General features: G+C 43.0%; 1 protein-coding gene across 1 annotated transcript; it reads left to right on the forward strand.

Annotated features, from left to right (window-relative positions):
- The first annotated feature begins 5,393 nt into the window (after window positions 1-5,393).
- Window positions 5,394-12,668, forward strand: LOC146682014 (protein NLRC3-like). The gene is made up of 4 exons (XM_085448509.1): window positions 5,394-6,234; window positions 6,339-8,124; window positions 10,194-10,367; window positions 12,455-12,668. The coding sequence occupies exons 1-4, from the start codon at window positions 5,961-5,963 to the stop codon at window positions 12,666-12,668; spliced, it is 2,448 nt and encodes an 815-aa protein (XP_085304635.1). The 5' UTR covers window positions 5,394-5,960.
- Window positions 12,669-27,410: the final 14,742 nt, after the last annotated feature.

Below are 27,410 nucleotides of genomic sequence, written 5' to 3' on the forward strand. Positions count from 1 at the left end.
TTCACCTTTAATGTGAAACTTTTATCGCCTGTGACATGTTTGCAGGAAGTTTTCATGCTGTGATTTAGTGTCACAGCCATAAATATCACACAAGGTAAAAACTACAAGTCCCAGCATCCTCTGTGTTTAGGGAGGAGCAGTGAAAGTGAAAGTGTTGATCCTCCGAGCAGCAGGAGGAGGAAGGTGGAGCTGAGGCAGGCGAGTGTTAACATGAATATGTTTCTTCTTATGACATAAAATAATTCCACGCTGTTCGTGTCTGTGGGTGAAACGTGAGGCCGGTCGGCTCCTCTGAGCGCTGGTTTCCTGTAAGTAGAGAGGAAGTGAGTTTAGCTGAGAGAGCAGGAGGAGAGTGAGAGCTGTGCTGAGGCAGGTGAGTGTTAACACCGCTCTGACATTACTGTGTCTCTGTGGCGGGAACAACAGGCTCCGTCAGTGGAGGCAAAAATAATCAGACTTTGGTTTTTCAAAGGAAACTACTTTATGTTGGGAGAAGCCGCGCGCTCATTGGATAACGGCTTGTCCATCTCAGGTTATTAGCCAATGAGCGCGCAGGTTCACAGTAAGACCCGCCCTTATCACGACTGGTTCTAAAACTAAAATGGCGACAGAAACTCTGTGAGTGGAGTTCAGGCTGACTTTATGAAAGTGCGACGTTTGAGCCACTTCCTGTTCTCAGTCCCGGCGTCCTGATCACCGAGGTTTCTGTTGCTCTGATGTCTGATATTGATTATATCGGTAAACAGGCTGTAGGCAGAAACATCAGGTCTGATCTGAAAATCCCTTCAGAAACAAACTTTAAGAGTTTTATGTCCGTGAGGCTGTAAAACTGTAACGTGTCCTGTGATCTATAAACACTCTGTGATGAATAATCTGAAGTCATTTTGAGCCTGACAGTAGTTTCCTGTCACAGAGCTGAAGCTGCAGGAATTTTTGGCACCTTTATATTTAATTTATTCCAAAATAAATCAATAAAGGTAGAAAAGAACTCTCAGTGACATTAAAAATCTATTTTTAAAGACAGATGTGACCAAGTGCAACAAATATAAGATGAGATGTTTACAGATATTTGAAGTATTGATCATATGTAGAACACAGAGCAGGTCCAATAACAGAGTCATCCTGCTCACAAACAGCAGTTTGGTTTCATGAGCTCACTTCCTGCAGTGATCCTCAGCTTCTCTCCAAAGGAGCCGTAACATGTGGGCTCCTCACCATGATGATGATCCCAAACACACTGAGTTCCTTCATCCACCTGATCATGTACTTATTAAATAATGTGATGGTTTTGGTGTTTTTTAAAGACTTTGAGCCTCTAAAATAACTGGTTTGGACTTTAGGGCCAAAGCTCCAACATTAGAAAGCCGTCAGTGTGATGCTTCCAGTACAACAGCACCTCTGAGTGTGTGTGTTTACCTCTCAGACTAACTCCACCCTGACATCAAGAAGATGGAGGAAGAGGACGGAGCAGCATCCAGCTGTGTGTCTGTGAGGAGTGACGGGGTTACACAAACACCTCCACCTTACAGTCATGGACCTGCAGCAATAATGTAAGAACACTACTAACTTTATTAGTCATTTCAACATAACCATGACAGAATCATTGATCTGTGATTGGTTCAAACTGTTTGATCGGAGTTTGATTTTTATTGACTTGTTTTCTTGCTAAGATCTGAACTCTGTAAGTTTAAGTGAAGTCAGTGCAGCAGAATCAGAGAGAAGAGCTGAGAACAAACTGAGTTCATTCAGAGACAGAAAAACTGGCTGATGATTGGCTGACCTGTCAGCGTTATGAGGCAGACACAATATCACAGAGGGATCAGCTGATCATATGGCTGTCAGAGAGAACTGATCAGTTATTGATGTTTGTGTTTGCAGAGGTCAGAGGTCACAGTCTCCAGTATCCAGCTGTGTGTCTGTGAGGAGTGACTGGTCCAAAGAAATATTTCCTCCATATTTCAGTCATGAACCTGCACCAACAATGTTCTTCAATCATGGAGCTCAGCTGACCATGTAAGAGATCTGCTGACTCAGAGTTCAAAGGTTGTTTCTATAAATGTTCTGCCAGTGACATCATAACTTAACCTCACACTGGTCTGTGTATGAAGTATCATTTAGTGGCAGTTGTTAAAGTTGTATAATGATGATGGTAGTTTGGGGTGTATTTTCCTGCTGATGCAAATGCATCTACTTTGCCCTTTGTCTGGTGCTTTGGACAAAGACGTCCAATGAAACTCAGAACAACACAGTTTGCACCACCAGCAGGCAGAGGAAGTGGCTGACATCCAGAAATCCTACCAGTGGCTGAACAAAGCTGGACTGAAAGACAGCACAGAGGCACTAATCATGGCAGCACAGGAACAAGCTCCGAGCACAAGACCCATAGAGCCCGGGGTCTACATGGCTCTTTTTGGGGGGGTTGTGTTGTATTAATAGTGACTTTGTTTCTTTGGACCAAAATCTTTTGTTTTTCAGTTCAGTTGCAACATTGACTAACACTAATGCAGGGGTCGGCAACCTGCGGCTCTTTAGTCCTTACAGTGCGGCTCCTCGTGGTTTGGGAAAATAAATTAGAAGTATTTAGCTGAAGTGTATTTTATTTATGTTCTTTTTTAACTTGTAGTTCTAAATTGGAAGATTATTGTGATATTGAAATATAAAAATAAAATTATATTTTTTATTTTTTCATTGTTCAAATAAGCGTCACACTCGTGGAAGCCGGTGTACCCGCCGAAACGCCGTGCATTTATCGAGACTTTCAGCCCCAGGTAGGCCAATTATGGATCTTCGGATCCACATTATGTCAGCAGCTGTTCTCCACCGTGAACTATGTTAAAAACAAACACCGCTCACGCCTCACAGACGACAGCTTACAGTCCTGTAAAGATGAAAGTGACTTCGTACAGCCCCGACCTGCAGACGCTGTGCGCAGAGGTTCAGGAGCAGAAGTCCCGTTGTAAACATATCACGGCAGACCCGACGATGTTTGCATGAACACGCTTTTCAGCTTCTCTTTATTGACCGCTTTTCACACACGGTTGCTGTACGCACACAGCCGGCTGTAGCTTTGCAGCTCACAGCCCGACACACAACAGCACAGACGTTAAGGCGGCGAGGCGTGATTGCCGCTCAGGTGCGTCCACCTCGCCGCTGCAGACCACGCCCCGCCACACACATTAACCAGGTAAAATACATATTTAGGCAGAATTTTGCAAATATCTATTTTTCATCTTTCAGCAGCATCGAGCTTTTTTTCCAATTGTTTTTTAAAAGTCAGCTCAAGGCTCCAAAAGCCCAAAGGAGATATAAGGGTGGCGGCTCACAGCAGCTTTTGTTTGCTACATCATTTTAGTTCAGCTGGGTGTCTTTCCTTTGGTTATATTTCTTTAAGAGTTCAAATGTGTTCATTACATAAATAACCTGTAATTTTCTCTGTAGCACTTCATGGATTTCATAAGCAACACACCTTAGTTGTTCATACAAAGCATAAAGGTAAAAACAGTATATACAGTGTTATCTTCATTCTAGATGTCAAAAAGTATTTGTGGCTCCCAGTGTTTTCTTTTGCGTGGAAACTGGCTCCAAATGGCTCTTTGGGTCCTGAAGGTTGCTGACCCCTGACCTAATGGTATATTTTTTTTAGCTGGATCGTTCTATAAAAACATGAATCAAATCTGAGAAAAGTTTCCACCTGACCTGTTGAATGTTATTGAAGCCAGAAGTTTGCCTTCATACTGTGTTTCTTGCATGCCTTTTGTGGTGTACTAATTGATGTGAAATGAATGCAATGTGGTTGTATTTGCAGAGGTCAGAGGTCACAGTCTCCAGCATCCAGCTGTGTGTCTGTGAGGAGTGACTGGTCCAGAAACACACCTCTATATTTCAGTCATGAACCTGCAGCAACAATGTTCTTCAATCATGGAGCTCAGCTGACCATGTAAGAGAGCTGCTGACTCAGAGTTCAAAGGTTGTTTCTATAAATGTTCTACCAGTGACATCATAAATGATTCCTAATGGTGGTCCGGGTACGATAATGCTAGTATCAATCGTAGTAGTAATGCAATCCAAGGTAATGATTTCTTCTCTGTTGCTGTGAACGTCTCTGCAGCCGTCTGTACTCTAATCTGAGACAACTATTACTGACAGAAACCATCACATCATCCAGTTTGTGTGTTTGCAGCTGCTTAAAAGATTTTAAACAGAGATTAATCAGTAATTCATGTGTTTGTGTTTGCAGAGGTCAGAGGTCACAGTCTCCAGCATCCAGCTGTGTGTCTGTGAGGAGTGACTGGTCCAAAAACAGACCTCCACAATTCAGTCATGAACCTGCAGCAACAATGTTCTTCAATCATGGAGCTCAGCTGACCATGTAAGAGAGCTGCTGACTCATTTACGGGTGTTTGAAATTCTGTGACCACTTTGTAATTTTAGTTTATATTTTTAAAGTGTTTTTATTTGTAGTTGCCTGTATTTTTATTACACTGTGTGTAACGTGGTGGTTTGTGCTGTTTGGGATTGTTTTGGTGTATTTGTGTCAGAACATCAGATAAATGATTTCATCACATTTTAAAAGAAAGTATCAGGATAATAATCTGAACTGAGTCATCAGAAATAGAAAGATGGTCTCAACAGGCCACTGAGCTGATCTCCAAAGAAATGCAGAAGATTGAAGAGTCCGAGGCTGTTTATTTGTCACAGGCATCGTCATACACGTACAACACAGTGAAATGTGCTGAGCTGCTCCTGTGACTGGACAAAACATTAGAAACAATCATTAAATGAAATAATGAAACATTGTGCAGATGTAATGTTAAAGTGCTTTGTGCCACATTAGCACAGCATGTACTGACAGAGCAGTGCAAGCAGAACAAAGCAAATGAGCAAAGTGATGTAAACAGAGTAACTGAACAGAGTGAGCAGAGTAATATCAGCAGTAATGAAGCAGCAGGATCAGTGTAGCAGCGTGTGACGTCATAATGAATCAGGTATGATCTGAAATATGACAGTGAGACAAGAACATGATGTAAGGTCCTGTTTAAACCCTGATGGTGATGCTATGAGGGGAGCATGTTCTGATTTAGGACTTGGATGGTCTGAGGATAGAAGCTCCTCTCTGTTTGTGTCCTGATGGTGCAGAAGCTTCTGCCTGATTGTAGAAGGAGCTGAAGCCAGCATCATCCCAGAGGTGAAGCTCCTCTGTGTGCAGACCTGAGGTCAGATTCCTCCAGGCTGATGTTCAGGATCTACAGAAACGTGTGGTTGTAGTTATTGCTGCACTGTGTGCTGACAGCAGATACTCAGAACAAAGCGCTGCACACGTGTTCTTTACAAACATCTGTACATAGAAAATATGGATCATGGCAGTGAATGAACACGTTTCAGTCATTTGTTTCATTGGCTTCTTTTTTCTGCCTGTGTTCATGTGATTAATGTCTAACACATAAACAGGTTTGTAATCAAACATCACATCATCAGGGAGGCATCATGAAACAAAGTTACTGCTGGAGGCTGAACTCAATTTGGTGGCAATGTTCAAAAATATCACTCAGATCATTTCAAAGCTTTTAGTTCTTCTTCTTCACTTCTGTAAAAGAATAGAAAGGAAATCAGAACCCAGAAGTTCACTTCCTGATGACTGAACTCTTTCAAAATAAAGCTGAAAGCTCTGAATGTGACACCGCTGCTCCACCACAGTTTTTAGAGGAGGTCAAAGGTCAGTTCAGAGTGATGGATCCCAAACTTCCAGTACATCCAGTGAAGGACATAATCAGCTCTGTGATGAAGGCTTTTACTGTGGAGTTTGTAGGCTGATCACTCTGTGTTTAATAAGACAGGCAGGAACAGCAAAGGAAACTTGGATTCTGAACTCAAACACAAGTTTCTCCACTTTGACTTTTCTCTGTGACCATCAGAGCTTCTGCACAGTGTCATCAAATCTGGATGTTTGTCACTGACAGTCAATGATTTTAGTGATAAAGAAATGTGTTCACAGAGGGAGGAAGAGGAAGAGGAGTGGTGTCTGTGAGGAGGAGCAGCTGTCCTGCTGTGCTTTGTGTCAGGACGTCCTGAAGGATCCAGTCTCTACCAGCTGTGGACACTGGTTCTGCAGACAGTGCATCTCCTCATACTGGGACCAGTCTGCTTCATCAGGAGACTGGTCCTGTCCCCAGTGTGGAGAAAGATCCAGAAGCAGAGCTGGACTGCAGACAGCCAGTCAGAGCAGCTGTGTACAAAGTAAGACTGAACATCTGTCTGCTGATGGACTCATTTCTGAAAACTGGACTTCTTGTTGTTGTTCAGACATTGAAGAGTTTTCTGTCTGTTTTTCTTTCTTTCAGCAGATGTTGGTCTGCAGGAGGTTTTAGATGAACATAAGATCAGTCTGAGGAGGAGATGTGAACGTGTGACTGAAGGAAGTGATGAAAGAGGAAGTAGAACCCTCCTCAACAGGATCTACACTGAGCTCTACATCACAGAGGGACAGAGTGAAGAGGTTCATAGCCAACATGAGGTGAGGCAGCTGGAGACAGCTTCCAAGATGGACGCCCTCCATGACACTCCAATCAGGTGCCAGGACATCTTTAAAGCCTTACCTGACCAACAGAGACCCATCAGAGTGGTTCTGACCAACGGCGTGGCTGGTGTTGGAAAAACCTTCTCAGTGCAGAAGTTCACTCTGGACTGGGCAGAGGGCTTGGAGAACCAACATGTCAGTGTGGTGGTTCTGCTTTCATTCAGGGAGCTGAACCTGATCAGAGAGGAGCAGTACAGTCTTCTGGAGCTGCTCCATGTTTTCCATCCAACATTACAGAAGGTCACAGCAGAGAAGCTGGCTGTCTCTCAGCTTTTGTTCATCTTTGACGGCCTGGATGAAAGCAGACTTTCATTGGATTTCACCAACAGGAAGCTGCTGTCTGATGTCACACAGAAGTCATCAGTCAGCCAGCTGCTGACAAACCTCATCCAGGGGAATCTGCTTCCCTCGGCTCTCGTCTGGATAACTTCCCGACCTGCAGCAGCCAATCAGATCCCTCCTACATGTGTTGACAGGCTAACAGAAGTACGAGGCTTCACTGACGCCCAGAAGGAGGAGTACTTCAGGAGGAGATTCAGTGATGAAGAGCTGTCCAGCAGAATCATCTCCCACATGAAGACATCCAGGAGCCTCCACATCATGTGTAGAATCCCAGTCTTCTGCTGGATCACTGCTACAGTTCTGGAGCACATGTTGACTACAGAGCAGAGAGGAGAGCTGCCCAAGACCCTGACTGACATGTACTCACACTTCCTGCTGGTTCAGACAAAGAGGAAGAAGAACAAGTACCACGAGGGACATGAGACGAGTCCACAGGAGCTGACGGAGGCTGACAGGGAAGTTCTTCTGAAGCTGGGGAGGCTGGCGTTTGAACATCTGGAGAAAGGAAACATCATGTTCTACCAAGAAGACCTGGAGCAGTGTGGTCTGGATGTGACAGAGGCCTCGGTGTACTCAGGAGTTTGTACAGAGATCTTCAAAAGAGAGTGTGTGATCTTCCAGAAACCAGTCTACTGCTTTGTTCATCTGAGCATCCAGGAGTTTCTGGCTGCAGTCTACATGTTCCACTGTTTCACCAACAGGAAGTCAGAGGTGCTGAAGGACTTCTTGGGAAAAAAATACAAAGAGTCATCTCTGGACAATTTTTTGATGGAAACACTAACAAAATCCTTCAGGAGTAAAAATGGTCGTCTGGACCTGTTTGTTCGCTTCCTTCATGGCCTCTGTCTGGAGTCCAACCAGAGACTCTTAGGAGGTCTGCTGGGTCAGACAAAGAACAGTCCAGAAACCATCCAGAGAGTCATCAAGAATCTCAAAGAAAGGAAGACAAAATCCTCTCCTGACAGAAGCATCAACATCTTCCACTGTCTGATGGAGATGAACGACATCTTATTATCTCAGGAGATCCAAGAGTTCCTGAAGTCAGAGAACAAATCAAAGAAACTCTCTGAGATCCACTGCTCAGCTCTGGCCTTCATGCTGCAGATGTCAGAGGAGGTTCTGGATGAGTTGGACCTGAAGAAGTACAACACAACAAAGGAGGGACGACTGAGACTGATTCCAGCTGTGAGGAACTTCAGAAAGGCTCGGTGAGTCCAGATGTGATCATTAATATTATCAGTTGGTGATAGTTTAGTTACTCAGTCATAAACTGCAATCATTTCTTATTTGAGGTCACACTAGGGCTGCCACAAACGATTATTTTTGTGATTATTTGACTAATCAGATCAAAAATAAAACATACAGCTTATTGCACCAGCATGCATCTGCTGTTATATAACTATCATTAGCTTACAGCTTAGAGTTTTTAAGGTATGTGCTAACTAAAAATAAAGACCAGATGATAGTTTATTAAACTTTTAATGAAATTTGCAGATTGTAGCAACAAACAGAAAGGCCCCCAAAATGTGTGCCGAGTTCTTCAGTGTGATTTCTCCACGATGAAAGCACACTGTGCTCCACATGGTTATGAAGATCTTGATTAACCACATTAGCTTCACATTAGTAACTTTGTCCTCGACAGCTCGGCCATCTTCAGAACCTGCCCAGGAATTGAACTGCACATGTGCACTGGCTCCAGACGTGGGGTTGTCCTGCATAGTCAGTGGTGTCAGTAGATCATTAAGTAAAATAATATGTAACTAGATTCCTTTGAAAGAGCAACCATGGACGACAAAGCTGGGCGGAGTCTGCTCTAAGACACCAAATGAGCAAATGTTTGCTGACCTGTATCAGTGATCACCTTTTTGTTGGCCTGGTCCCCCAGTCCTCCCACTCCCCCCGGTCCTCGGTGGATGCTGTCACTTCCTCTGACACTGGCTCACCATTTATGTTGTGTCAAAAATCAAACGTGAAGATCTAATTTACTCTAAACTCTCTGACTGTTACTAATATAGTCATAAAATATGCAACAACCACTGGAGATGGAGATGAAGCTTCAACTTGCATAAAATAGTTTATTAAAATCAGTTTGAATAAACCCAAGGCTCAGAGCAAAAGAGACAAAAGCGCCCCCAAGTGGTCAGACTGTAGACGAACAGAATAAACCCTATCAAAGACAAACACGCTGGAAGCATCTTTTCTAACACTCCAGTATTTATTAGCATTTATTATAAATTTATTGTGACTTTGAAGACGTTCAGTGTTTCCTTTGGTATAACGGAGGTCTGACTACAGTCCAGTAAACACACTGATTAGGATTATAGATTAAACTGCAGTAATACTTTCACAGTGTGCAGTGATGCACAGGTCGAGTGGTTTTACACTGAAATTCTCAACAACAGGAAACTATAAGAATTTGTTACTCTAATAATAAACATAGAAGAAGAAAAACATTTTTCATTTAGAGTTGATGAATATAAATGAATTTGAACTTTACAAACCAATCAAAGACAAACTGATCCACGTGAGTTTATAACAATATTCAAAGGCTGCTGCTGGACACAGACAGGTAACATCATTTTGACTTGCTGTCACCTGGATCTGGAGTCATAAACACTGAAGCGCTGAACATTAATACAAGTCTGTTTCTGCCAACTAGTGATAAACCTGCAGACTAATGGCACAGAAAGCTAAAACGAGCCAATCATTTCTGTGTTTAGTTCCCCTGAAATCAGATGTGATATCAGCAGCTCTGAGTTCATTCATCATTATTGTCCAGTGATGAGATTTCTGCTCCGTTTGGTGACAGTCAGCAGATTTTTCCTGAGTGTGGACGTGAACAGTCGTACCTGACAGCAGCAGGTAGCAAACAGAGATCGTCTTTCCAGCTGGAACTCTTCACTGAGCTGAGCTCATTCAAAATGTTCTGGATTCAAGACAGGAAACAGTCCAAATATGTGTCTTCACTCTGACTCTGGATCAGATCTCACTGACAGACTGTGGACGTTATGGAAGCCTAAATGTGACACCATCTTCCTCCTTCATCTGCAGATTAAAGCCAAACAAAGATTCTCATTAAAAGTCTGCAGGTCTGAGAGAGACTCAATCATTGTGTCATGTCAAACACAGTAAGAGGAGCTGAAGCACAGATGTGAAGAGCAGATGTTCATCAGATTATGACCTCACTCTGTTTTGTCTTCATATACATTCAGTCTGTGTTTATAATGCAGACTTTCTGCTTTTATAATAACACATTTTGTATTTTCTATGATCACAGACTGGCTGACTGTGGACTCTCAGGGACTCACTGTGAAGTTGTGGCCTCGGCTCTGAAGTCCATCCCCTCCCATCTGACAGAACTGAACATGAGTGAGAACAAGCTGCAGGATTCAGCAGTGAAGCTTCTGTGTGCTGGACTGGAGAGTCCAAACTGTCGACTGGAGACTCTGAGGTGAGTTCACTGACTGCAGCTGTTGTTGTTTTTCTATATTTCTGATCTTTGATATTTGAAACGTTCTTTAGTTCCTAAATGTTCAGGATGTGTCTGAAGACAAATGTGAAGAAGTTTGAGTGCTTTCAGAAATGTTGTGTCTTTCCAAACGACTGAACAACAGTTTTCCTCTTGGCTCCAAATAGAAGTTACAGACTTGAGCAGGGTTCATTTAAAGGCTGACAGAAGTGGAGTGGTGACGGGGAGATGTGTGTCTGGACAGCTTTTCAGCCTCCACAGGTTCATGTTGTGCTCCATCAGTCAGTGAAGATGAAGTCAGTACTGGTGAGGCTGTAGAGTGTGTGAGGGATGTGAATGAGGCTGTTGGAGATCTGATGATAGCAGATAAAAACAGGCTGCAGAGACTTTGAGCTTGTGTGGAAACAGACAGAGAAAAGAAAGACATGAATGTCAAAGCTAATAAAGGTGAAGTTAGGAGCTGTGATGATGTTCATGTATCAGAAGCTGATCGGGCTGCTACAGAGACGACCCACACAGCTGCTGTGGTGAGGTTTGTGTTAAAGCAGAGGAACACAGGCCCACACATGACAGCAAAGCAGGATTCAGGCTCTGTGAGAGGATTTCAAACAGAAGCTGGAGAAGAGAAAGGACTACAGAAAGAAGGCAGCTGAGACCAGTCCAAGTGTTTCCATGGAGCCCAGTCTAACATTCATTTATACACTAACGTACAGAAGTGAACGGGAAAATGAATCCATAGTTTCAAATGTAGAAATAGTTCTCAGTTCATTTACAGAGTTTAATACAGTTCATGAGGAAATGTTCAAAACAGCAGCTGAGAAGAAATCTGCTTCACAAAGTTGGATCCAATTCCAATAGTTTGTGATGCACTTTAACGCAGCGTGAGAAGTTCACTGCCTAACCCCACAGAGACTGTCAGTCTGGACTTTTCTTTATTTCTATTGGCTGTCAGTGAGATTTCAGAGCAATCAGAGACTGTGGGTCTGTGTATGAAGTATAATTCATGTGCAGTTGTTGAAGTTGTAGAATGAGAAATAGCAGTTTGGGGTATTTCCTGCTTTCATTGTCCTGCTTGTGCTGATGAAAATGTTTATTGACGTGTGAATTCATTCTTCAACGCTCGATTCTGCCTGAACAACGAGAAACTTTGCTTTGTGTAACACAATTCAAAGCACTGAAGCATCGACTTATTTCATTATCCAACAATGAAAACAGGAAACACAGACAGCTGGCCTTCAAAGTAAAAGCTGCTCCTTTTGAAACATGTTGGTGGTAAAATGTAAGAAGAGCTGAAGCACATAAATGATCTACGTGCCAAAATATTAAACACAGTTGATATATTTGTGTGAGTGTTGTGATTCAGGTGTAGATGTAATAATGTACATATAGCAGAGTTTCCTCTTCTAGATCAGCTGATCAGAGTAAGGCCAATCAGCTCTGAGCATGCTCAGTCTGAGTTATGGAGCCACATACTATGATTCACCATGGCAACGGCATGAGCAGAGGCTCCGTGTGAATCCAGAGGAGCAGAAACATGAATGATGACAGTAGATGATTGTGTGAAAGTGCTGGAAGCAAATGAGTGTGTGATGTTCTTTCAGTGTTGCACTTTGTAGACGCTCCCTGAGCACTGGTCTCACAGCCAGCTGCACATAGAGACCAGTGTTGTTAGTCCAGGTCAGAAGATGACTTGTTGGAATGAAAATGAGCTTGTAGTTTGTCTGCTTTAATAATGTGACTGGAAAAAGGTGTTGGACTTCAAATATGTCCATTTCTGTCACACTTCACCTTTAAAAGTGAAGCCATGTGGTTCCTGGAAGGAAAAACACGACTTTTTCAAGTCTTTGTCCTGTTTTTATGAGAAATGTACGACTTTAATGTGAAACATTCAGAGTTTTTTCTCTTGTTGTGTTTGTTTGAAGCTGCTTCCTGTTGGCTTCAGCTGTTTGGAGTTTCCATTTTCTAAACTTCTACATTCTGAACCTTCTTCAGCTCTGAACAGATGATGAAACACTGAATGATTTCAAGCTCTTTGTCTAATAAACTTACATCTTTCATTCTTTATACAGATTGAGGAGCTGTGGTTTGTCAGAGATCAGCTGTGATTATCTGGCAGCAGCACTGAAGTCCAACCCCTCCCATCTGAGAGAGCTGGACCTGAGTAATGACTCCTCTTCTTCAACTAAGAACAACCTGCAGGATCCAGGAGTGAAGCATCTGTGTGGTTTCCTGGAGAATCCACGATGTCGATTTGAAACTCTGAGGTCAGTCAGCATGTTTTAGTTGTGCTGAGATGAATATGATGTGAAAGTTGTGCTGACACTAAACTGCAGACATCAGGCTGATATTATACTGATCCACACTGAGGATCTTCATGGTAAAGTCTGTTTTCTTCTTCTCTGGTTTAGTCCATTGACTGCAGCAGAACAATGTTCACATTTCAAACAGTGATACTCAACGTATGGCCCGCGGCCCACACGCGGCCTGCCCACCTTTCCTGATTCAGAGAGAGGGGACCCTGATTAACTGTGTAGCTTCTTCCTCACAGTTCTAAGTATCAGACACAACAATGAATAATCCACAGCTGACTGTCTTTAGCAGGTCAAAGGTCACAGCACACAGCACTCTGTGAAACAGTTTGGAGCAGGAATTCTTGCACATTTACAAACTGACACTGCTGCACGGCATGCTGGGTAATACTAGCTGCTCAGGTATGGGCGTGCTAATGGCTGTGAGGCTCTGTGGCTGCAGAACACCGAAGAAGAGAAAAGAGAGGCGGAGGATGAAGAAAAGAGGCGGAGATGAAGCAGAAGTTTAGCTCTAGAGAGGAGATGTGTCTGTGTGGGTGGGTGATAGGTTTGTAGCTTGAACCTATTCGCTGGAACGTTGAAGACAATATAATTACACAGCAAGCAAGACACAAAGTAGGCAAAGTTCTTCTTGTTACTCATTCAATTCAATTCAATTCAATTTTATTTATATAGCGCCAAATCACAACAAAAGTCGCCTCAAGGCGCTTCATAGATACAGAGAAAAGCCCAACAATCATATGACCCCCTATGAGCAGCACTTTGGCGACAGTGGGAAGGAAAAACTCCCTTTTTACAGGAAGAAACCTCCGGCAGAACCAGGCTCAGGGAGGGGCGGCCATCTGCTGGTTGGGGTGAGAGAAGGAAGACAGGATGAAGACATGCTGTGGAAGAGAGACAGAGGTTAATAACAGATATGATTTAATGCAGAGAGGTCTGTTAATACATAGTGAGCGAGAAAGGTGACTGGAAAGGAAAAACTCAATGCATCATGGGAGTCCCCCGGCAGCCTACATCTATTGCAGCATAACTAAGGGAGGATCCAGGGTCACCTGGTCCAGCCCTAACTATATGCTTTAGCAAAAAGGAAAGTTTGAAGCCTAATCTTAAAAGTAGAGATAGTGTCTGTCTCCCGAATCCAAACTGGAAGCTGGTTCCACAGAAGAGGGGCCTGAAAACTGAAGGCTCTGCCTCCCATTCTACTTTTAAATACTCTAGGAACAACAAGTAGGCCTGCAGAGCGAGAGCGAAGTGCTCTAATAGGGTGATATGGTACTACAAGGTCATTAAGATAAGATGGGGCCTGATTATTTAAGACCTTGTATGTGAGGAGCAGGATTTTGAATTCAATTCTGGATTTAACAGGAAGCCAATGAAGGGAAGCCAAAACAGGAGAAATATGCTCTCTCTTTCTAGTCCCTGTCAGGACTCTTGCTGCAGCATTTTGGATTAGCTGAAGGTTTTCAGGGAGTTTTTTGGACATCCTGATAATAATGAATTACAGTCGTCCAGCCTGGAAGTAATAAATGCATGAACTAGTTTTTCAGCGTCACTCTGAGACAGGATATTTCTAACTTTAGAGATGTTGCGCAAATGGAAGAAAGCAGTCTTACATATTTGTTTAATATGTGCGTTGAAGGACATGTCCTGGTCAAAAATGACTCCAAGGTTCCTCACAGCGTTACTGGAGGCCAAGGTAATGCCATCCAGAGTAAGAATCTGCTTAGATACCATATTTCTAAGCTTTTCAGGGCCGAGTACCATAACCTCAGTTTTATCTGAATTAAGAAGCAGAAAGTTATGCATGAGGGAGACCTGCCTGGAGCCAAGTGTCGTTCCCCATTGCACTCCTTTTATTGTGGTTACATGAATATGCATAGGGTCATTAACATATGACGTCTACATAGGTATACATGTGAACAAAGAATACTGTGTGTGTGGGGGGGGGGGGTCAGAGTGTGACCCCATAAATGACTTCCCTAAACCTGCTGGTCTGGAAGTCCAACAGTTCATCTAAACAAAAGGCACTTAGCCTAAAACAGATACAGATACGTTTATCCTGCCATAAAACAATAAAACAAGGTACGACCTCTTCCCATGCTCCCAGGATGTAGGTGTGCATTCCAGTGTGGAATACACACCAAGCCTTTGCAGCCTGCTAAAGATCACACATCCTATCAGTACGCAATTGATTATACACCTCTAAGCATATATGGTTAAATATTTCTAAGCATAAATGACAATCAACAATACAAAACCTAACAGCGGGGCTCAGGCAGCTCCGCCCACACAGTGACAGTGAAGCAGGTGAAGAGTAATAAATGAAGACAGCAGACAGGATTTGATAAGCTGATGTACAAACATGTAGAAACGGGTCCATACAGACTGAAGCGTGTCTCCTTTGCATCTTCCATATTTGATACTGAGAGTTTCCAGAAGAGCAAACATCAAACACGCCTCCAAACATGTGACGAGTCAGACTGACATCATTTCTACAGAGAACAGTGTGAGCTCTCAGCAGCTCACTTCAATCAGAAGGACAAAGTGCAGCAGGAATGACTAAACCCACTAACAATCTGATATCCCCGTGTTCCTGTTGTTCTACAGCATCATCATTAATGCTGCTCCACCAGAAGCAGCAGGGATAGCTCAGTAGGTAGAGTGGTTGCCCCATGATCGGAAGGTCGGGGGTTCGATTCCCCTTAACAGCTACCCTGAGGTACCCCTGAGCAAGGTACCGTCCCTACACACTGCTCCCCGGGCGCCCAATGGCTGCCCACTGCTTCACTGAGTGAATGGGTTAAATGCAGAGAGCAATTTCCCCACGGGGCTCAATAAAGTACAATAATGTACACAATAATAATAATGTACACCACCATCACTGCAGCTGACCAATCAGCTTCTGTCACGTCATGTGACGCTCTGTGACTCAGACTGGAGAAATGCTAAATGGCTAACCTGAAGCTAACCTGAGAAACAGTCAAAGTACTGATGATTCCTACAAAGTGTGTGTGTTCAGTATGAGATGAGTGTGAATGAAACCATGGAGGAGCGGGCCGTGGCTGCTCTCACACACGTTTGCTGCAGGGGCGGAGCTACAGAAATGTTCATAGGGGGCAAAATCAAAGCCATTATTGTTGACACATATGCAGCTGTTACATCCTGTAATATGCATTAAATATGGTTCAAATACATTAAATGCATTAAATATACATGTTTCATATAAATATAGTCTACAACTGTGTTTTCTTCAGCCCACATAAGGAAACAGTTGAGTCAGATAAAGACAGAAGGCCTTTTCCACGTCCCTCTGCTCAGTGTTAAAGTGCAGATGATGTTCAAGCTCAGGCAGCAGGAGGGATTTCTAAGCATCCTTCACTGATCCACAACAAAGGTCCAGAGTTTGATCCGTCCTAGTAGGACAGGAAACATACTGATAAGAGTTTCAAAGTGTCTTTGTAAGCAGACATGATTGAAATGAGCCAGTCTGAGTTTGGTTCCTGCAGTTTGTGCTTCATAAACAGAGCTGAAGCAGAGGCAGCGTGTGCCTGCAGGTCAATGTACACTGCTGTTATAAGAGCTGTGGAAACTCAGGTCAAAAGGACGTAACCACACTGCTGACAGTTCCAGGACAGTCACAGAGTTACAGCATGAACTGCAAACATGAATAATGACAGTAGATGATTGTGTGAAAGTGCTGGAAGCAAATGAGTGTGTGATGTTCTTTCAGTGTTGCACTTTGTAGACGCTCCCTGAGCACTGGTCTCACAGCCAGCTGCACATAGAGACCAGTGTTGTTAGTCCAGGTCAGAAGATGACTTGTTGGAATGAAAATGAGCTTGTAGTTTGTCTGCTTTAATAATGTGACTGGAAAAAGGTGTTGGACTTCAAATATGTCCATTTCTGTCACACTTCACCTTTAAAAGTGAAGCCATGTGGTTCCTGGAAGGAAAAACACGACTTTTTCAAGTCTTTGTCCTGTTTTTATGAGAAATGTACGACTTTAATGTGAAACATTCAGAGTTTTTTCTCTTGTTGTGTTTGTTTGAAGCTGCTTCCTGTTGGCTTCAGCTGTTTGGAGTTTCCATTTTCTAAACTTCTACATTCTGAACCTTCTTCAGCTCTGAACAGATGATGAAACACTGAATGATTTCAAGCACTTTGTCTAATAAACTTACATCTTTCATTCTTTATACAGATTGATAGGCTGTGGTTTGTCAGAGATCAGCTGTGATTATCTGGCAGCAGCACTGAAGTCCAACCCCTCCCATCTGAGACAGCTGGACCTGAGTAATGACTCCTCCTCTTCTTCAACTAAGAACAACCTGCAGGATCCAGGAGTGAAGCATCTGTGTGGTTTCCTGGAGAGTCCAGGATGTAAACTTGAAACTCTGAGGTCAGTCAGCATGTTTTAGTTGTGCTGAGATGAATATGATGTGAAAGTTGTGCTGACACTAAACTGCAGACATCAGGCTGATATTATACTGATCCACACTGAGGATCTTCATGGTAAAGTCTGTTTTCTTCTTCTCTGGTTTAGTCCATTGACTGCAGCAGAACAATGTTCACATTTCAAACAGTGATACTCAACGTATGGCCCGCGGCCCACACGCGGCCTGCCCACCTTTCCTGATTCAGAGAGAGGGGACCCTGATTAACTGTGTAGCTTCTTCCTCACAGTTCTAAGTATCAGACACAACAATGAATAATCCACAGCTGACTGTCTTTAGCAGGTCAAAGGTCACGGCACACAGCAGACAGTCAGAAATATTCTAACTCTGATCATTTATCAGTTGTGACACTGTGAGACTTGATCAGAGGTGTGATCATCACAGCAGAGGCCTTTGTGTCAAAGTCACTGAGGATCAAACAGAAACACATGAAGCAGATTTTCCTCTTCTGGCTTTTTATAGCAGATAACCTTCAAAATATTCTGCAGTCGATCAAAAACTGAAGCAAACCATGAAGCAACATGTGAACATGAGCTGATGCTGCTGAAGTGAAGCAAAGTTACAGAGGTTTGATTACAGACACAGCTGAGAGTTTGTAATCTGTCATCATTTTAAAAAGTTTCCATGGAACAGCAGAAATGAGGCTTTACTGTCAGAGGCCGACAGCACTGAACACAACAGCAGACTGGTGGCTAATAAACAGTGAATGATGCAGAAACAGATGTTTGAAGCTGTTCTTGGAGTACACTGAGAGAGAGAGAGCTGTGCAGGCAGGAACAGCCAAAGTCAGAGAGAATTCATGAGCATATTTATCAAACGTGAAGCAGAGTTTGGATCTTCTTTTGCTGCTGCTTCACTCAGTTTTGGTTGGAGACAGATGAAACCTGCAGCTTCAGGATCTGTGAGCTGTCCACTTTCAGCCCCGACGGCGTGTCCGTGTACGTGCCGTCGAGTGAACGATCCACGCTCTGTGTTTCCATCTTTGTGTGTTTAGCTGCTCTCATTTACTGTTTTAGCTGTTTGCTTCTTGTTGAAATAGTTTGTGAGCTTTAACCTGAGATTCTGGCAAAATACATTTATATTAAACATCGATTCAGGATTGAATGAATCAACATCGTTTTATTCAAATTAAAACCATTTAAATGGGAACATGAATTTTTTACAGCCGCCTCTAATGCTGGGTAATGTCAGCTGGTCCATGTGCAGCTGGCTGTGAGGCTCAGGGAGCGTCGACAAAGTGCAACACTGAAAGAACATCATCCATAAATATTGAGTAAGAACTTGACTCTCATACAGCGAGACTCAAATGCCTTTAAACATCATCTTATCCTGCTGATCCAAGTCCAACACTGAGTTTGTAAAAACATGTTTGTCAATCATTTTGTTTGGTTTCTGAGGAAAATGATTCAATAACTTGCTGCTAATACACAACATTTCATCATATTTCCTCATAACCCTCTTTTGTCTGACCATTTGATCCCATTTGAATTTGCAATAAAGGATCCACAGAGTTTGGTGACAATAATGACAGTAGATGTTTGTGTGAAAGTGCTGGAAGCAAATGAGTGTGTGATGTTCTTTCAGTGTTGCACTTTGTAGACGCTCCCTGAGCACTGGTCTCACAGCCAGCTGCACATAGAGACCAGTGTTGTTAGTCCAGGTCAGAAGATGACTTGTTGGAATGAAAATGAGCTTGTAGTTTGTCTGCTTTAATAATGTGACTGGAAAAAGGTGTTGGACTTCAAATATGTCCATTTCTGTCACACTTCACCTTTAAAAGTGAAGCCATGTGGTTCCTGGAAGGAAAAACACGACTTTTTCAAGTCTTTGTCCTGTTTTTATGAGAAATGTACGACTTTAATGTGAAACATTCAGAGTTTTTTCTCTTGTTGTGTTTGTTTGAAGCTGCTTCCTGTTGGCTTCAGCTGTTTGGAGTTTCCATTTTCTAAACTTCTACATTCTGAACCTTCTTCAGCTCTGAACAGATGATGAAACACTGAATGATTTCAAGCACTTTGTCTAATAAACTTACATCTTTCATTCTTTATACAGATTGGAGAGCTGTGGTTTGTCAGAGATCAGCTGTGATTATCTGGCAGCAGCACTGAAGTCCAACCCCTCGTATCCCACAGAGGTGGACCTGAGTGGAACCTACAGCAACCTGAAGGGTTCAGGAGTGAAGCATCTGTGTGGTTTCCTGGAGAATCCACGATGTCGATTTGAAACTCTGGGTCAGTCAGCATGTTTTAGTTGTGCTGAGATGAATATGATGTGAAAGTTGTGCTGACACTAAACTGCAGACATCAGGCTGATATTATACTGATCCACACTGAGGATCTTCATGGTAAAGTCTGTTTTCTTCTTCTCTGGTTTAGTCCATTGACTGCAGCAGAACAATGTTCACATTTCAAACCTTCAAAGAAGAAGAAAAATCCTCCACTGGAAAATTCACTGTGAAACTCTCAAACTCTTCATTGCACCTTAAAGTCTGTCTGACACTGAAATCCAAAGCAAAATGTGCGTTTGCTTTACAGACAGCAGTCCAACACAAACATACACACATCATCCAAAACACAGTCCAACATCCAAATCTCCTCCACTGCCAGCATGAATGATGGGAAAGAGAAGGAGGAACACTCTGACATTCAGGGTTAGAATGAGTTTCATCAAGCAGACTGTGAAGATCAAAGCTGCATTAGAAAGCTTACATGAATGAATGAGTGGACAGAAGTGGACAGAGATCATCTGAAGCACTTCAAAGGCTTTAAATCAGCACATTTCTCTTTATTCTTTATCAACTCTGTTAGTTTCTCTCAGTTTTCTGTGGAATGAAGCTAACAGCAGGCTAATAAGATGCTGACCAATAGGTTTCTATTAAAGGTTGTAATTTGTATATGAAAAAGTGCTTTGGCTCAGCAGGGATCAGCTTACAGGTAGAATACAGCTGCTGGATGGGATTAGCATGTCATAGCTATCTACCAAACTGCTAACTGGGGGATTTCAGGCCATCTATGGATCATTTTTGCTAACTGTTTATTCAGCTTAGGCTCACAGGGCTGCAGCCTGTGCCCTAGCTGTCATAGGGCAAGAGGCGTGGTCCACCTGCACAGGTGAGCAGTCCATCACAGGGCCAACAGAGAGCGACAGAGAAGCACTCCCTCACATCCACACCTACAGCCAATGTAGAAGCACCAATGAACCTAAGCAGCATTTCATTGGACTGTGGGAGAACATCCAACCTCCACAGAAAGGCCCAGCTGACCAACAAGCTTCAACCTACAACCTTCTTGCTCTAAGGCACTAGTGCTAACCACTTTTGCCCATTTCAGCCCAAATCCTGCATCTTCCTGTTTCTGACTCCAGGCCAGCTCCACTAACACTTTCTCATCAGACACTGCCACCTAGTGGAGGAAGTCTTAGTTCCATTTGAAGCTTCAGATTACAGTTAGTTCCTTTACAAAGAGGTGGAGGTGGTGGGGCCACAGCACCATCATCACTGAGTGCCATAGGACACTTAACCTTTGTTTCCATATGCTGGGAACTTCCTGTTGTTCCAAGGAGGACTGGAAAATGTGTGAAAATCTCCCAGTCAGTTCCTCACAGCACACTTCAATCATTTCCCTCCCACAGCATCAGGACCAGGGCTTTTTCTCTCTTTGGTCCCACTAAGAGATTTCCACACAAACACCTCATCAGTGGGACTCTCAGAGCTACCAGCCCTTTGCTACAATCACAAAGCTCTTCATTGAAATCAATGATATCAAAGCTGGAATCAAATGAGTCCAAGTCTTCTGCTGATTCAGCATCACATTCATCTTTGCTCCTTGTTCTGCATCCCCACCATGGACTTCATTCCTTTCCAAGCCAGCCTTGAGTGTCCTTTATTCAGCTCATCCTCTGCTTTACTTTTACACCTGATTTTAGCTGCTTTATCTCTCTTTCAACAGGTTTCTGTGCCTCAATCTTTTTCTTCTCTCCCTCATAACAAGACAGCTTCTTCTGCCTGAGAACATGTTGGAGTGATTTACTAATCCAGGGCTGCTTATTGGGGAAAATACTTCCTGTTTCCAAAGTAATCCCCATTTTTCCCAGAAAGAAATGTCAGTAGAAATCGATGATCTAAGTGAGAACATGAGCCTTTCAAAAGTCCCAGTGGGTGCAGTCAAAGCAGTCCCTCAGTCCCAGTATAGAGTCTTTGGTCCAGACTGGAACAACTGTGTGCCCAGTTTGAGCTCTCTTCAATGCTGTGACCTGACAGACCCAGAGGGGCCATCACATCACATTTAGAAGCTCCCCTGATGGAGCCACAACACATGTCCAATACTTAGTCTGTCTTGTTGGACCAACTGGAAGAAATGATTCAAGGACTTAGTCACAGAACAGAGATTCAAATCTCCAAAATCCAACTGGCTGCATCAGGACATATAGTCTGAAACTCTGCACAGTTTCCTGTTTGAAGCTGCTTCCTGTTGGCTTCAGCTGTTTGGAGTTTCCATTTTCTAAACTTCTACATTCTGAACCTTCTTCAGCTCTGAACAGATGATGAAACACTGAATGATTTCAAGCACTTTGTCTAATAAACTTACATCTTTCATTCTTTATACAGATTGATGGACTGTGGTTTGTCAAAGATCAGCTGTGATTATCTGGCAGCAGCACTGAAGTCCAACCCCTCCCATCTGAGAGAGCTGTACCTGTATGGAAACAACCTGAAGGATCCAGATGTGAAGCAGCTGTCTGATCTTCAGCAGAGTCCAGACTACAGACTGGAGACTCTGAGGTCAGTAGAGTGATGGAGTGAGTGGGTGGTGCTGTCAGCAGTATTGTACTAAACACAGTCAGTATGAAACAAAGATCCAGTGTTTCCTGTAAAGCTGCAGCTTCTCAGTGAAGCTGTGAGAGGAGAACGGTGACAGGCTTCAGGATTGGACACAAACACTTCCTGTTTCTCACCTTTATGGTCACCATAGTAACGGCTGACACGCTCTGATCAAACGCTGTCAACAGCCAATCAGCTCTCTGAACAAAGCAGCACGCAGACCAATGACTGCATTGATTTCCAAGTTTAAAGCAGTGAAGAACACAGTCTGTAGGTGAGGAAGAATTTAGTGAGAGCAGATGTTTGGATGGAATTCCTCCAGTTAACAGCTGGAACCGTCCATCTGGATTGTTGGGCTTGTTGTTGGGGTTCCTACAGAGCTCAGAGTGGACACACCAAGGTTCTTCTAATGAATGAAAGTCCAAACTCAAACTAGGAGGGAAAAACATTTTCAGCAACTTCAATAAAAATCCAAAGATTAGAAAAAGTGAAGCAACAATGAGTCCTAGTACAGTCCCAGCACTGACGTCCCTGCTGCTCTTTATACTGGATGTGCTGCATCACTGACTGACAGCTGATGAAGAGTCTCTGGAAACACTCGTTTATCTCCTCTGCTCTTCCTCCTTCTCTCTGCAGGTGGAGGTGATGATGGTAAACAGGACGGTGTGTGTGCTGAGAGAGGAGCAGCTGTGTCCTGATGATCCAGAGAGGTTGAAGCAGCAGCAGCTTGTGTGTAGAGACACTCTGACTGGGCCATGTTACTGGGAGGTGGAGAGGAGAGCTTCATCCAGCAGTGACTGACAGAGGAATGAAGTGCAGATGACTGTCAGTGCTGCAGAGTGAACTGCTCTGAGAACAGCTCCACTGTCAGACACAATGTAGAGTCCAGCATCAGCCCTGTGTGTCCCTCTGGATCTGACAGAGGATCATCAGTGTATCTGGACTGCTCTGCTGCTGCTCTGTCCTTCTACAGTCTCTGCACAGTCTCTGTCTCACTCTGGAAAGATTTTACAACTTGTTGTAATTACAGAACGTTAATATAATATTCAAACATGTGATCTTCTCTTTATTTCTGAATCTTTACCAAATAAAGAAAAACCAAACTAACAAACAGAAGCTGTCGTGTCCTTTTTCACCACATCTGTGAATCTTTTCTGTGTTTTTCCTCTTTTCCTCCTTCCTGCAGCTCCATCTTCATCATTCTGTGTCCAGTATATGTGAACACGTCCAAAGCATCTGAGCCTCATGTTACCCGTTTGTGTGAGTTACGCCTGTCGTTGTGTTGTGGTGTATAAATAAGGGGCAGGAGACAGCGCTGGATCTCTGAGTTCTTTACTCTCAATTTCTGCAACATCTGCAATATCTAGAAATGCAAACCTGTGAGCTGTGTGTGTTGTGCGTCTGCTCGGCCACCTCTCCTCCGGCCGTGCTGGAAGCAGCTGTGCGTTTGACAGTTTTATCGACTCGACAATAATCGAACAAATTAAATGTTCAAAAATATCAACTTAAGCACTTCAAAGTCAACAAAAAGCTTAAAACAATGAAATAATATTTCACTGACAAAACAACAGCTCATAAGAACGATACACAAAATAATACAGAAACAAACAAATAAAAGTTATTAACCAGGATCCATGTTTTTGTCACAAACACTGAATCAGCTGATTCACTCTTTATGTTTCTGAGTTTGTTTTGTGATTATAGTTCTGGTTTCTGTTTCTGTGTCTTCACTGTGTCCCACGTCTCCTTACTTTGGACTCTGTGTTATATTTCCTGTTTTACTTTGACAGTCCTGTGTTACTGTTTCCTGTCTCGTGTGTGTAATTGGTCCCAGCTGTGTTTCCCTCCTGTCTCCCGTTCCCTGATTACTAAACTGCGTCCACGCCGCCGGCGCTCCTCTCCACAGCTGGATTCCAGGATTTCAGAGCATCCAGCTGTGGTGAGTGATGGAGACACTTTCTCTGCTCCCTCAGTAATCAGGACAGTTTATTGAACATCAGAGGACATAAAGGACTGTTTTTCACCTGCCCGTTCTGAACCTGGACATTAAAGACTGCTGGCTTCAAGGACATTAATCCCAGTGTCAGCCAGCCAATAACAGCCTGTGTTTTTCAGCTCTTTAGGAGTCAGAAATGAGAAAGACACAGACTGCTAACCTCTCCCTGCAGGAAATAAGCTCCGCCTCTTCCTGTCCTGTATATGAGTGATTCTGACATGAGACACAATGAGTTTCCTGTTTATTGTGACTTAAAGCGAGCAGCAAAGACACTAAACTGTGTGTTTCCAGCTGAAGCTGCTTTTTGTGTTGCTCCCACAATCCTGTCTGAAACAGTCAGTGAGGAAAACTCAATGTGACTTCAGAGTGACAGAGGTAAGCGACTCATGTTGTAACTGACGTCAGACGCGGAGATTTTGGAGGAAAATTAAAGCGAATGGTAGTTTAGAATTGAACAAATTCCTTTAAGCTTCAGTATTACCAAATACACTTATCAATAGTCTTCAAACTAACAATATTTGTCTAAATCATCTCCAACACCCTGGAGAACAACGGGGAGAGTTTAGAGGCTCTCCAAGATTACATTGATCAGTGCTTCCAGGATCTTGTGATGAAGAAGGCTCAGAGTGCAAAACCTTCATCAAAACCCACCTGAAGCTGCTGGAGGACACGGTGAAGAACATCGCCTTTGATAGAGTGCATCGCATCGGCCCCATGCGGGCTGCGACCGGGAGACCACGTCCTACTGTGGCCAAGTTCGGCCACTTCAAACAAAAGGAACAGGTGAAAAGTCTCCGTGTCCATCGGTGTTTCTCCACGTCTCTCTGCCTTCTTCGTGTCATCTCTGTGTTTCCCTGCTGCCCTCATGTTTTCTGCTTTGTCTGTTAGTTCTTCCCAGTTTAGGTTGATGTTCACTTCTTCCCTCACCTTTGTTATTTTCACTGTAAATAAATCTCCACTCGCATCTCCACCGCCGTCTGCATCTTGGTCCTCATTCACTCCACCACACGACTGCTGCCCCAGCCGTGACAACTTTTGATGTTTCCTCTACATTTACCTTTAAAAATTATTTACTTTGCCTTGTTTGGTATCAGATGGCCGACTTCTAAATGGTCACCATGGTCACCACCGAACTTGAGGAGTTTGCCCCCTCACATATACTAATGTGCCACAAACAGGACTTTAACATCACCAACCATTCCCATGTTATTACGGTGTATCCATATAACTGGCCCACCCTGTACAGTTATGCTTTCATGTTGACATACTGTATTAACACAATTCAAGGAGGATTCTAGGATCAGAGCTTCGGGGGGCTGAGCACCCAGAGAGCTGCCCAGCCAGCCAAGATACACTTTACTCGTCACAATGAGACTTCTTCCCCGTCTCTGTCGGTCCCTGCATCCTCCCTGTCCTCATGTTGTCTTCGCCTCCTTTATCAGTCATCATAATTTTACCATCTCTGTGCACGTCTGCAAATTTCTTTATTAAATCAAAAGATTCTTAAATTCATCAAGTCTCTCTGTGCCTGGGTCCTCGTCACAAAACATGACATCACTGTTTTGTACTTTTTAACAATTTAATCCCACATTTGTGAAAGAAAAGCAAAACACTTTTTTGAAAAGTCTGTAACAAAACCATCAATTCTGATCAAGGTTATTTAAATGCTGCCAAAGAAGAATGGATTGGAATAAAAAAAATACATATCCTAACCTTAATTACTGGAGGAGAATAATGAATGATGCTCACAGTGAGTAAGAAGTAAACTGAGTGCATATTTTGGACAGAGATTCACTTTTAATGAGTTTGTATAATATAATACAGATACATAAAAACACTCCTGAAACAGAATAAATTATTACAAATAAATTATTACAAAATATTAAAAAATATTATGGATACTTTTGTTGTTAAAATGTTACCTCTCAACCAAGTTCTGCCTTTTATATTTTTAGTAGTGTGTCACACAAACAGGAAATATTGTCAAAAAAAAGTAAGTAAGTGCTGAAGCACCCCAAAAATGAACCAAAGCACCCCAAAAATGGGTTAAAATCGCCCCTGTTAACAAATAATAGCCCAACAGTCACTTTTATGCTTACTGTAGCTGTTAGCTAAAAACACTAATTTAGCCTAGTTTGCCCTGAATTCAGCTTTGACAGACATGATCGACTGTTTCCAGTAGAATTCCTCGTTGTCATCTTGTTCCCTCTCAGAGCCCCGTATGCTTGCAGAGACCCCTACAGCAGGGAAATGTGCCAAAGAACGTCCAAAACATTGCATTTTAGGTTTATTTATGCCTTACACACAATCCCAACTCTTTAGCTAACTTAACAACTTTGGCTAAAGTCTATAGTTAGTCTTACTCGTTTGTACAACATTTCTGGATCGCCACTGTTTGAAATGATATGACATATGACTCTCACTGAAACAGCAAACTTTGTAGAAAACACAACACTTCTGATTCTCTATCTAGCTGTTTGGTCACAGCTGTAGATTACATTATAAGTGGTTGTTCACTCTTGTCAATAATTACATTTCTAAATTCTATTTGTGCAGTTACATGTAAACAAAGTCCAATATTGTATCTAAATGATTGTGTTATGGTGGGACAGTTTCCAATTTTGTTGTATTATTGCACTAGGTATGACTGTGCAAGAGTTATCTTATCTTCCTTGCTTGCACCACACTCTTTGCAGAAATGGTGCACAGCAGCACTGCATCATGTTATTGTGTTGTATAATATACCAGAACTAATACAAAGCAACATCCATGTACACTATAGGTCCATGCCAATGTGCCCAAATGGGACCTCCATAAATGGTAAGGGGCGCAAAGGCACTTTAAGACCAGTGGGCACACCATCGGTGCACATCCGCTCGGATGCTTTTTTCTATTCATTTATTTCCCTGTTTATTTATCGATGCACAAAAGCAATTATCTCAGAGACACCATCCTCTTAACAGAGACTCAAATCAGGAACCTGCAGATTATTAGTCAGCAGCTTTAACTTCCTGTCTTTGTCTCACTAAACCTTCCACGTGGAAACTTGAGCTGCCCACTCAAGCACAGTAGGCTTCAACTGGCTCTGCTCAAGTCACTTCAGTATCTGAGAAACTGTCTCGATGCATGCCAAAGAACACTTTGACAATACGCTTGTGTTGAGTCAAATCCACCACAAGCATATTCTATGGCAGTTTAATTCCACTCCACATAAAAATAGTCACGTATTATTTCCCCCCACCACACTTCCTGCCAGTAGCTGGTGCCCCCACCCACAGTGCATTAGTGGTTCTCTGTGTTTAGTGGCTCACTCTGGGCGGCTGCTCGGTGGGGCCCGGCCCCCTGGCTCTGTTGGGCCTGTGCTGCGGGTGGGGTGCCCTCAGGTCTCGGCCCTCTGGGCCCATTTACTGCTCAGTAACATTTAATATCTATTATTTACTACTACTTACT

This window comes from Copadichromis virginalis, linkage group LG23 (assembly GCF_057382275.1).
Source record: "Copadichromis virginalis isolate Kocher_CV1m ecotype Utaka linkage group LG23, C_Virginalis_male_GT1.1, whole genome shotgun sequence".
Classification (NCBI taxonomy): domain Eukaryota; kingdom Metazoa; phylum Chordata; class Actinopteri; order Cichliformes; family Cichlidae; genus Copadichromis; species Copadichromis virginalis.